Source organism: Prinia subflava, chromosome 3 (genome assembly GCF_021018805.1).
Source record: "Prinia subflava isolate CZ2003 ecotype Zambia chromosome 3, Cam_Psub_1.2, whole genome shotgun sequence".
Classification (NCBI taxonomy): domain Eukaryota; kingdom Metazoa; phylum Chordata; class Aves; order Passeriformes; family Cisticolidae; genus Prinia; species Prinia subflava.
In genome coordinates, this window is record NC_086249.1 from 16,851,121 (window position 1) to 16,863,612 (window position 12,492).

At 48.8% G+C, this 12,492-nt stretch overlaps 1 protein-coding gene across 2 annotated transcripts; it reads left to right on the forward strand.

The window, feature by feature from the left end:
• Positions 1–1,057: 1,057 nt before the first annotated feature.
• POPDC2 (popeye domain containing 2) lies at positions 1,058–12,378 on the forward strand. Of its 2 annotated transcripts, none has more exons than XM_063394064.1 (4): positions 1,058–2,006; positions 4,338–4,446; positions 7,987–8,482; positions 11,933–12,378. In XM_063394064.1, exons 1-3 carry the CDS (start codon positions 1,462–1,464, stop codon positions 8,434–8,436), a joined length of 1,104 nt encoding a protein of 367 aa, XP_063250134.1. In that variant the 5' UTR covers positions 1,058–1,461; the 3' UTR covers positions 8,437–8,482; positions 11,933–12,378. The 2 variants fall into 2 exon arrangements, with proteins under 2 accessions (XP_063250134.1, XP_063250135.1); XM_063394065.1 differs by having other exon boundaries at positions 7,987–8,344.
• The last annotated feature ends 114 nt before the right edge of the window (positions 12,379–12,492 follow it).

The following is a 12,492-nucleotide window of genomic DNA, read 5'->3' on the forward strand; positions in this document are numbered from 1 at the left end:
AGTTAGGAGAGACGATTAGTGTGTCTTTAACTGAATGGTGCCAATGGGAATGGTATGTTAGGCAGGGCAGCTGCAAGCTCGGCCTGAAACACGACCACCCTTGAAACCCTATCTCTACCCCACTGACCCGTGCAGGCTGACTTCATACTGTGTTGGGAGACCACGTGGGCTGCGTCAGTGCCTGAAATGTAACTGCATCCTGGCAGTGGGGCAGATCCTGCCTGTGTGACTGATAATGTGTTACTTGAAGCAGGGGAGGAATTGCATTTATGCATGTTTTGTGTAGATGACCACAGAGGACTGACCTCAAAGGCTCCCTCTTGTGCCTGTGTCCTGGGTTACCTGAGTGGGAAGTGCTGGCTGTCCTCTTTGGGCTAAATGAAGGTCTGGGGCAGGTTCTAAATAGCTATTAAAAGAAATGAGAATGTGAGATGATGTTTCTCAAGGGTGCTTCCCAACAGAGCCTGTAATCCCTCAACTAGGATTTCCCCACAAAATGTGCTTCCAAGCGTTACACACTCACAGAGCTTTTGGCAGGATAGTGTCATCTTCATGATAGATGAAACTGCGTGCCAGAGGCTTGTTTGCTCTAGTTTTATCCCTTCCATTCACAGTTCTCTGGCTGTGCAAAGCTTTCCCTTGTGCCCCTTGATCTAAAACGTCCCATGAGAGGGAGCTCCCTGGAGTAAGGGAGCTGGAAGGTATTAATTGAGAGCCAGCCTCTTTTCTTTTGCCAAGTCCCTGCCACAGTTATGAGCCACAGTAGGAGAAGAGGGTGACCTTTCTCCTTTTTTCTGCGGGTTGAAAGTCACTCTCTTGCAGGAGCACAGAGCAGTGGAGAGCCCGATGTGTGACTGGAGCTGGCTGCGATAAGCAGGTTGTTTTCCCTTCTCCTTTCCCCTCCTCGCACTGCGCTGGGCTTATCTGGCCGCCTGAGTTATGTTAAGTAGCGGGTGCATGCTTGCTCTCTGTTCTCCTCGCTGCTTTTGCTCCTTGGATTTCAATTCCAAACATGGTTATCCATTTGGGGTCTCTCTCCGTTCCACTGCCAAGAGATACACATTCCACACTCAACACCAGCTCCCTCTGCTGCTCTCTCACAGTCGCTATTCCATTTGCCGCAGCGCAGGCGAGACAGGGAGTGCAAGGAGATCTCCGTCCTGTCTGTGAGTTTTCCAGCTAATGGCCTCGACTCTTTTTTTGACTGAGCTCTTTTGGCCTCACGTTTGCCAGCTTCTTTTCTCACTGTTGTGGCTAAGAAGGAGGCCAGCCGACGCTTTGTGAGCCGCGAAGAGGAAAAACGAACACTTGGAATTTTTCGGTAGCAAAAACATTCGGCAGCACTTTTTCAACATGTTGCTCTGAGGCGCTGCTGTGGGACCAGACGGTGCTCAGGAGGAAGAGGAGGAGGAACAGCTACACAGCAGCTCTGGTTTCCAACCTCTGCAGCACCCTTTGTATATGACAATTCATTTTGAGCGCAGGACGGCTGGGGAGGGTGGGGACTGGGGAAGGATGAGCGCAAACAGCCCCTCTTGGGACCAGGCTGTTCTCCGGCCTCCTGTGTGTGATGGCTGGAAGGAGATTACGGAGGAAGCAGCCTACCAGCTGGCCAGCTGCATTGTCCTCCTGGGTTACATGGGGGGAAGTGGCATCTTTGGGTCCCTCTATATCTTTGGCCTCCTGGCCCCAGGCTACTTCTGCTATGCTCTGTGGGGCTGGCTGAGCGCCTGTGGGCTGGATATCTTCGTCTGGAACATGCTGCTGGTCCTCGCCTGCTTGCTTCAGCTGGCTCACCTGGCGTACCGGCTCCGCAGAAACACCATCCCAGAAGAGTTTGACCTCCTCTACAAGACCATGTACCTGCCCTTGCAGGTGCCCCTGGAAGTCTACAAAGAAATCGTGAAGTGCTGTGAAGAGCAGGTCCAGTCACTAGTCAGAGACCAGAATTACGCGGTGGAGGGCAAGACGCCCATTGACCGCCTCTCGTTGCTGCTGTCCGGCAGGTAAGGGCTCCCCCATTTCTGAACAAAGTCTGACAGCAGTCCGCTGTGGCTTACTGTTGTATTATCACCCTCTCTAGAAACTGGGCTGAGGATTGTTTTCTTCCTCTGAAAAGGATCTGAGCTATGCATCAGTTTGCTGGGGAAGGGGGAAATTTGCGTTTTGGGGCATTGGTTTTGTTTTGCTTTTCTAACTTAGGAGTATTTCAGGGGAAGGGTTTGCAGACTCAAGCTATGGGCAATGAAGTGGCCAGCTCAGGCTTACCTGTGGTACTTTTGATGAATCTTTACTCCTTTGTCTGTCATTTTGAAGTGATCTTATTTCTGGTGGGAGCAGATGGGCTGTGAGAATGTGTTTCTCAAGGCAGGAGAGCAGTGTGTCTGGACCTGTGGTCTCTGGGGGTACCAGGCACACCTCTGTGATGTGAAGAGCTGTGTGCTGAGTGTGCTGAGGCCTCAGTTCACCTGCTCTCCTTGGCCAGCAGTGTTCAGGGAGAAGTTCCAGTTCCCAACACCCCAGCCCTCAGGGCTTTGACATTTTTCACTTTGAGCATTATTTCATCAAAAGAGAGAGTATTCTCCTGTGGTGGATCCTGCCTAATCAGGTGTTTTTCTTTCCCTGTGCTGTCAAGCAGTTGTGATATTCGTTCTTCTGGACCACCAAGGAGAACCTCAGGGACCTCTAGACAGTTGCAATTGAGATTTGATTGAATGAACTGTGCTGATCAAGTACTGGCATTTGTTCACCTAAGATCCTGTGGCATGCCTTTAGCAGCATATCCACTTAACGATTTGCAAAATCCAGATGTATACAAATAGCAATAGTGTTGGCTTCCAGTCTGCTGCCAGGAACTTGGCACTGATGTTACATAAGAATGGGAAAGGAAGAAGATCTCTAAATAGGAGCAATGCTGAGCTGCAGGAGGTGTCTCACAAGGATTTTCCTTTGGGAATACAAAGCATCACCTGGGGTTCCTGTTTTACTGCCAGTCCTCTCTGGTGAGGGAGTGTGCAAAGAAGAATGGCTGAGCTTCCTTTGTTCTGGTGTTGGTTGCTTTCCTAAGATGTGTTAAGAGCACCCTGGGTCCACCGGGATGTTGAATGGCAAAGCACTGGAGGGAAATTTGGTATGTGTGCTTCCAGTAGTGCTTCCCCTTATCAAACACCTCTGGTGAGCAGCTGGCTCTGAAGTTTACTGTATCTGCAAATAATATTGATGGGGAAGAGTCTGAGCTGTCTTGACCCGCACTGAATAATGTGATGCTACCCTGTGGGCATGAAAGTGCTGCAACAGACAGTGAGATGGTGATGGTGGGTAGTTGCTGGGCTCTCTTTTGCAGTGGAAAGTTTGCATCTTGGCTGGTAAAGGATGCTTCATGGAGATGGGAATGGATTTACCTTTCCTAGTATCCACTCTATTGCCTCGCGAGGTCCTTGCTGACCCAGCAGAGCATTGCTGTTATGGTGCTCTCTCTTAAACTGAGCAAGTGGGGTCTTGGAAATGCAGAATATGCCTGAATCAGGAAATGTGCCTCCCACTCCCTGACCCTTCTAGGCAGCACTGCCAGCTGATTAGAAGCCAAAGGTGAACAGTCTTGTAACTTGTGAAGCAAGAAATGCCTTTGTGCATCGTACAACAGGGGTACATGGTGACAGGAAAGCAAGAGGCCCCAAGTCTGGTGATGCAGAGCTATGAATAGAACTCCAGAATGCTCTGGCATTGTCCTTGCTTCAGGCCTGTGCAGGTCCCCCTCTATTCTCAAAGCAGAGCTGAGTGCACATTTGACCTTGACCCTGGCAGGCAATTGTAGCAAAAGTAGGTGAAAGGGATACTTAGAAGGCCAAATGAAAGTGAGCGGTAATGTGCCGCAAACTATGAGCTCTCAGGGTGATCTGTGAGTGGGATTTTGGGCAATCCTGAGCGTAATGACTTCCCAGTGCCAAGACTGGGAATGCCCTGGTGCTGTCCTGGAGACAGGAAGAAGATACAAGTACAAAGAGCCACGGGCTGGCTTAGAAGTACCTAGAAAACAGCAGCAGTCCTGTGGGCTGAGAAGTCCTGGGTTAGGACCAAGCATTGCACCTGGGAGGGCTGTCTTTGTAGCAAGAAACAGAAAACAGATGGAGTGTGGGGAAGTGGCAGCAGATAGTTTCCCATAGAGAAAGGAGGGATAGCCTCATCACTAAAGCACCTGCAGCTGTCCCCAGGGGGTACAAGACATGTGTGAGACAAGTGTTTCTTTCCTCCCTGGTGGGACACACTGTTTGAGCCATCAGATTTGTGTGACATCTGTTTTGTGGCCTAAGTCTGTCTGCCTCACCTGTCCTCTGCAGGATCCGAGTGTGCCAGGACGGACAATTCCTTCATTATGTCTTTCCATACCAGTTCCTGGACTCTCCAGAATGGGAGTCGCTGCGACCCTCTGAGGAAGGAACCTTCCAGGTAACCCCAGCTCAGCTTTGCTCCTTGGTGCTTTACTGCATGTCTGAGAAGGGGCTAGAGAGGTCTCATTATGCCATTCAAAGCAGACCAGGAATACTTTCCTCCCCTTCCTGGTGGTTTAGCCAGCACAGGATTGTGTGATCAACTGTTTAACCTTTTTTTCTACCTTGTTCTGAAGACCTCAGGGCATGCTCCTACTACCTGCTGATAGCAAGGAAGGTGGAGCCTGGTGCTCCTTCCAGTTCATCAGGGAATCAAGGTGTCAGATTGCCAGCTCTCTTCCCTTGTGGTGTTCTCCAGTACCTGCACTGATGCCTTTGCCCTGCACGCTGCTAGCAGGGTGCATTGTCCTAGCATCAGGATGGCAGCCGTGGCAGTATGCAGCAGTGATGTAAATCCATAAACATCCTGCTCCTCACAGAAGTTTCTGATGGTCATGTGTTTTGGGTCGAGAAGCAGAAAGGATGATTCACACCCGAATATGGTTCTTTCTGAGCAGGAGGATCCCCTGCTGAGAGGCCAGACCAATTCTCATTTGCAGTAACTGAAAGGATTTTGGCCTTGCTGTCAACACCCCACAGCGATTCTTTGGCTTTCCTTCTGGAGAAGATTACTTAAGCCTACATCCCTCTGTCTTTAACATACATCCCAGCATGGCCTGATACCTGTCAGGAATTCAATCCTCATTATGCCAGTTAGGGCATTATGAGGAGGGGTTTTGCTAATCCCTTGGGAATATGGGATGGTCATGAAGGAATGATGCTTTCTCACGAGGATAGCCCCAAGCAGACTTGGTTAAACCAGGGCAGCTCTCCAAATCTGCTTTCCTAGGGTCTGAATTTGGCTCATGTGTGAAAGGGTCATGGTGATTGCTCCTGAAAAGAGTACCATCACCAGTGATTATGATTGCAGGAGATAGCTGTCTATGTGATTGAGACACAGGGCAACAGACTGTGAGCAGAAATAGGGATGTCAGACCAAGGTGATAAAGTAGAAAAGGCAACAACAGCATGGCTGTGCTGGGGCTGGTGGTATCTCATGTTTTGCACAGTCTTCAATCTGGCAGCAGACTGCTGCTAGCTCCTGAGCTGTATTTGCCCAAGAATCCAGCAGGGAGAGTGATGGCCGCCCAGTGCTACGGGCAGAGAAATGGCTGACTGCAGTGGCTGACTGCAGGCGTGCAACCTGCAAAGACATCCACAGCATTTTCTGAGCTGATTTCCGTGGAACTGAATGTTCCCCGACCTCCTAAGGGTCTTTATCTGTGGTGTGTGAGACAGCTTGGGAGCAGGCTGGTGCCAGGCTGCACCAGCCCTGCCAGCACCATGCTCTGGCACCTCTCCTGCTCTGCAACACGGGGCTGGTCAGTGAGGCCAGCTGTGCCTGCCGTCAGGATGGGGAGGCAGAGCCCTGGGTAGGGAAGGCCATATGCTGGGAATGCCTAAACCCCACGTGTGCTTACGGAGGGGCATGAAGGAGTAGCAGCTGTGTGGGACCAGCAGTCATCAGGTGGGACTTGACCCATCCGTGTGCCTGGAAGGACCTTACTCTTGGTGGCCATGCTTAACCATGGTGGTGTGCTGCTTTTGGCAGCTGCTTAACCCATTAGTCCCTCTCACCTGAGAGGTGAGTTAATAAAACTGTTAATAAAACTGTAACTTATCTCAGCCTCATTCCTAGCAACACAATAATCTGGTTTAAGAAGTGCATGTTGGACTCCGGGTCTTTGCTGGAGGAGGGCATGGAAGGTTTTTCATGTCCAAGGTTTTTCTTGCCCCATGGCTCTCTGGATTGAACAATTTCAACTCTGAGCCCACTGAAAAATGGCAGAAGCATGACTTAGTCTACAAGAATAGCTGGTTTCCTTGAGCTTTCTGCTTTGGCTGTCTGCTTCCCACAGGACTGTTGGGTCCCAGTGCCTGAAGGAGTTTGGTTTCAGGGCTGGCACTTTCCCCCAGAAGGCTGAATTACAGGCTCTTGCTGATGCCGGAGCACTTGTGTCAGGGGGGATTCAAGAGTGAAATCTGTCTTACTGTCCTGGTTTGGTGGCAGGTTTGCTTATTGCATCTCAATCCCGTATAAGAAGGAATTACTTTTGATCACTGTGCCAGAAGTTGATTAGGAACATGAGATTCTGGTCATTTCAATTTCCGTGTGACCCTTCTTTTTGCTTGCCTGGCCTGGGAAAGTTCTCGGGTTTTATCTCCTATATTTCTTTCATCAGACAGCTGTTTGCAGGGCACTGGCATTAAATATCAAATCCAAGGACACACACATGCAGCCAAGCCGTGTTCAGCTTCCCAGTGGCCCTCTGCCATGGCGGCTGACCAAGGAGACCCCTGGGCAAAGAGTGAAAGGGAGCCCCCGGGATATTTTGGCTCTGGCACTTGTTCACATGCCAGTGTCTCCATTACACTCGGATGTTCTTCTGTGGCCCAGGGCAGTTTGACCATTCCTGCATTTCTTGTCTTTATTATTATTATTATTAATAATAATATTAATATTATTAATAATATTAATATTATATTATTATTTATATTATTTATATATTATATTATATTATATTATATTATATTATATTATATTATATTATATTATATTATAATATATTATATTATTAATTACATTATTAATTATATTATTAATATAATAATTATATTATATTATTATGTTATAATTATATTGTATATAATTTTTAATATTTTATTATTAATATTATATCATTATTAATAATAATAATAATATACACTTACATACCATTTAATGTTTTTGACTGAAATTGTTCTTATCCTACACCTAAGGGGAAAAGGTCTGTCTTTCCCTTGGCAAAAACAGAAGGAAAATGAAACGTTCTCTAAAATCAATCCAATAAACCCTCACGAGTTTTCTACATAGACACAAACACAATAAAACCTTTTTATTTTCTCTCTCACTGAACTGTGCTGCAATGTCCTTCAAGGCTGTTCAGCCCTCCAGAGTCCAGCAGAACTGCTAAGACAGGATGTCCCTCAGGTACAGGATGACCAGGCAAGCCTTTCAGGTGGCCCTTCCAACACTCAGGGCCTTCTTGGAGCAGGGCCTGTGGGCTGTGCAATCCAGCAGCAGAATGGGTCAGCAGCCTCCCCCAGGGCTACTTGCTGGCAACTGAGATTGACTGGGCATGCAAAATTCTGTAGCATTTCTGGGGAGGATAGGGTTGTCTGTGCTTCCCTGTTCATTTCAGCTACGTCCCTAAGATGTCAATGGGGAGCACCATCTGAAAGCAAGAGAGTGAATCGTAGCCATCCGTGTGGCTGGGTTAAATGAGGACATGCTACTAATTGCATAGGAAAATGGGGTCTTTGCCTCCTTAGGGAGTGGAAACAGCAGCAGGTAAGGATTTATCCAGTCATTCAACCAGGCCTCTCCAGCCCCACCATCTCCAAGGAGAATGGGATTCAAAGGGGCTGAGGACATTCCCTGGAGTGAAGCACATGGCTCCAAGGCGGGTGACCCCCACCTGGGCAGTGGGGCTTACTCCACTCACTCCCTGCCCCACAGGTCACGCTGACAGCCGAGACCGACTGCAGCTACATCACCTGGCCGAGGAAGAAGCTGTATCTGCTCCTGAGGAAGGACCGCTACATCGCCCGGCTCTTCTCCTCCCATCTGGGCTACGACATCTCGGAGAAGCTCTACTCCCTCAATGAGAAGCTCTTCGCCAAGTTTGGCCTTCGCTTTGACATCCGCTTGCCCAGCCTCTACCACGTCCTTGGGCCAGCCTCCTCCGAGGGGGAGCCAGAGGACTGTGAGGAGCTCCTGCCCGGCTCCGGCCAGGCCAGCGTCTCCGAGCCGCCGCCGCAGCCGCCGCCGCCGGCTCCGCGCCCCCGTGCATCCCGGCCCGACAGTGACCTGCTGGGTGAGGACTCCACCAGTCTTGTCTTGGAAGATTTTGCTGAGTTGCCGGGGTCTTTTATGGACTATGTGAGCGAAGGGGAGTATATGAAGTGAGGGGACTCCTGGCACGGGCACACCTCACCCTGTGTGGGACCCTCACGTAAGTACCCACTTGCAGAGCAAGTCGTTCCCGTGATGCATCTGCCTGGACAGAGCACTGGCCCTCATTTGCCATGGGTTTGCACCTCTGCAGTGGTTTTTGGCCTGCTGCCCAAGGAACCCCAGAAGGTGGGCTCAAGACAGGTGGTTTTCCTAAGGAAATGCAGCAGGGTAGAGGCTTGACTCCAGGCACCAGCTGTGCAGTGGGGTAGAAGGGCCAGAACCTGGCCATAGAAAGCTCTTCCCTGCCCAGTTCTCTCCCCATCCCTGAAGAGAGGCAGAAACACTGAAATAGTGTCCAGGTGGTACACAAGTGGTCACAGAGACCATGAGGTAGAGCTATGCCAGGAGATATTCCAGTATTGAGCTGAGCAAGAGCTCTGCAGGTGAGAGAGCCCACATCCCAGGAGATGCCAACAAGACCAGAAAGAGCTCCAGGGTTTATAGCAGATTGGTAGCAAGGAGTTGCTATAAACCCTTCAAATGCTCAGTCTGGGCAGGGGGACAAACATTAGAGTCCTTCCTCTCCCTGCCCACCACAGCTCATCCCAGTATTTGATCTGTCCTCCTTGTTTCTGCTGAGGTTCATCTGTTCCAGATCAGTGAGGTGTTGAAAAGTCTGCCCTGGGTGGTATAGGTCTTGCCTCCAGTCGCCCTGGGTGGACTGACAGCCTAAACATTGTTTTAAGATGCCCCAAACTCTGCTTTCCAGTGAGTGGGAATGAGATGCTCTCTTCCAAAATGCCAGCTCCCCTTCTCCACAAGGGAACACATTCTTGTGCCTGGTGGCTGTTGAGGCAGAGGAACGATGCAGGCAAAAAGAAATAGATGGGAGAGTGGCTTGTGCTTAAAATTCAAATCCAAGTGGCCAAGAGAGAAATTCCATCCTGAGCTACTTTTAGCTAGGCACTGCATGTCAGCTGCTACACACCAGCTGCAGACCCCAAAATGTGCATTCCTGCTGCTACCCACAATAATCCAGCTGCCAGGCACCAAGTTTGGGACTGGGATTTCTGTCCTAGAAGTGACCCCTGCATGTCTCAGTTGGTGTGCACAGTAGGGAGGAAATTGTAGGGCTGTGGTGCAGCTGGGGTGGCTGCCTTGAACACAGAGCAACATTGCACCCTGCTCCTCTCTGTGCCTGCTTGGGTCTACTTCTGCCTGTGCTGTGCACTCAGTGGCAGGGAGCATTGGCTCCTGGCATGAGCCCTGACAAATCTGCAGTATTCTTCATACTATCTGGGATATGAAGAATGTGGCCAGGGAAAGAACAAGTGTATTTGGTTTTGGCTGAATCAGATAAAGAGTTAGCAAGAGCTTTGATTAGGGTTTTGTTGCTGAGGTTGTTTGTTTGGCTTTGTGTAGTTGGTTGTTGTTTTCTTTTTAAGGAAGCACAGAGAGAAAAAAAGTAAATCAACATTTGTCCTGGGAATGTGAAGCCCTTGGTTTTGCTGGTAGGGTGCTGAAGATATGAATTTGCAGCTTTTTCAGTCCTTACTTGGAGAGGCAGGAACACTGAATCACTTCTGAGACATCCATCCTCCTAGCTGTCAGAGTGTCTGTGAGAACATGCAGTCACAAGTGAATGCACGTAGTGTTGTGAACATGGCAAAGTCACTTTGCCTGTGCTTTGATTCTATTTTGCCTTCTCAGAAGGAGGATAGCCATTCTCAGATCTCTGGTAGAATTCTACCTGATCAAGCTCAATCAAACCAGAATTTCAAATGCAATTTAAAAAGGAAGAAGGCAAGTAACATTGTAGCTTTTTTGAAAAATTTCCACCCATTTTTGGCAGTGAGGCAATACTGTGAACATACACACAAGCGATCTCTGTGTGTTGGGCAAAACTTTGCTTCACAGCAAAAAGCTGTTCTTTCTTTCACATAGGCCTGTTGTGAGCTGGGAGCTTTTGTCTTTCTAGATCTTGTGACTGAGACAGGATCAAGGAGTGCTGCTACTGGCAATAGAGACCTGCAGTAAAGGCACAGATGTTTAGAGACTTGTATCTAAGGTGGGAGAGGAAGATGATCTTCCTTGTCTGTCAGTCTGGAGACAATGGGCAGTGTGGTATTTTAATTTTTAAGGTAATTAGACAAGGAATCAAAAACTCTGTTTAGTGTGTTAATAATGGTGGAATGAGAGCTTCCCTGTTACTCTACTTGGCACTTGTGTGTCCTAACCACATCACATCCCAGCACATCCCATCACATCCCACATCACATCCCAGCAACACAAGAGCAGTTGTCACATCTGGACAACATTCCACAGTGACTTGAATGCCTCACCACGGAAACCAGTGATACAGAGGGGCTGCAGTCCAAACACTTGTCACAGCTCAGCAGATAATCCAAGCAGGTCTGCCATGGCTCAGGTAAAGCACTTTCATAACTTTTTCCTACACCTGTAGTAAACAAGGAAATCCCCTGCAGTGTCATTGTTCAAAGTAAGTCCCTGAGGTCAGAGCTCCCCTGGGGCTTTCCCCTGACCTGTGCTCTCATCTCCTTCCCCGGGTAATTCCCAATGTGGGTAATCACTTTGCAGCTCTCTAAACTCCCCGTGCTGAAGTGCTTCTGTGGGCCACGTTCCTTTTCCTTTTCTGTCACTACAACAACCTCCTTGCAACACTATAGTTCAGGAGGGCAATTCTTGAATGCCCAAAGTGCTACAAAGGTCATACACAAGAAAATATTCATGGAAGATATATTGGCCTACTATTCACGCCATCTAGTTCCTTGAAAGCATTTCCAGTCTGCTTATGAGTAAGATGGACTGTGATATCCCACTGATGAGCACATCCTTTCTCTAAGGAGGATGCTGCCTGTTCAAAGGTTCTGTTCAGTACTTGCTTTAGCAGTGTACTGCCGTATAGCTCAGTGCTCGAGGAAATTAAGCTTTATTCCTTGCATGGAAATTTAAACAACCAAGAGAAACCTGCTTTTTCTTCTATTGATACTGCATTTGTTCTAGTTTGTTGCTATCAAGTGCTTGCAGGATGTGTACCTGTTGCTACCTGGTTTTTTACGGTTACATCTTGGGGGTCCCTTTCTATTTGGTGGGTGAGATGGGTGGATGGATGCTTGATGGTCTGCAGCTTGGTATCTAAGTTAGTAGTTAACATTTTGTACCTGCTTTGAGAGCAAAAGCAAAGGACTTGTGGGCTTTGTTTAACCAATATCACAGAAGGCACTTAGGAAGGGTTTGTTTTTGCCATCTCAGAATGGGTGCATAACCCTGTTTCCTGATTTATCAGTTGTTGAAGAATTACATAGTTCTGCATCCTCATTTAGGAGGAGAGGGGAGAACAGGTAATGGTGGGCTCCATGAGGTTTGTGTCTTGGAAAAGTTTGAAAGTATGATAGTAATGGTGTGCTCTCTTTCTCTCTCTCCCCCTCCCACCCTCTCTCTACCCTGGCCTCCTTTTCCTCCCTGCTCCACTGTGTTTCTTCTGCAGCCTCTGAAAACCATCTCCAGAGTTCTCACCCTCTCTGCAAAGGACGAGCCCCTCTGGCTCCCACTCAGACCCCCGAACTCTAGGGAACAACAGGCTGTTTTCATCCTGAAGCCCCTCCAAGGGAGCAGATGCTCACACAGGTTTTTGACCAGAGACACTCTTTAGCATGCAGAGACGTCTGCCAGCAGATATCTACACTCAGGAGCACATGAAGCACATGCTTAAGACTGCAGTGTGACACTCCAGCCCCTCCCACCCCATGGCTGTTCACCAGAGCTGCCTTCCCCAGCGTGCTTCCACGGTTTGTTTTCTAGTCCTGCCTCTCTGAGGTTCTCAGCAGCTCTGTCACCAAAGTGCACCAATATCCTGCAAGCAATACCAGCCTGCTTGCAGAATCTGTGTTCCCTTTGGTTCAATGATTCCCATTAAAGTCAGAGATGAAACTACTGGTGTTTGAGGCTTTGAAGAGGGAGAGAACAGCTGGAGGGAGGGAGGATTTGAAGAGGGAGATCACTTGAGTTGATCTCAAGGCACAGAGTGGATAGGGCAAGGGGAAATGG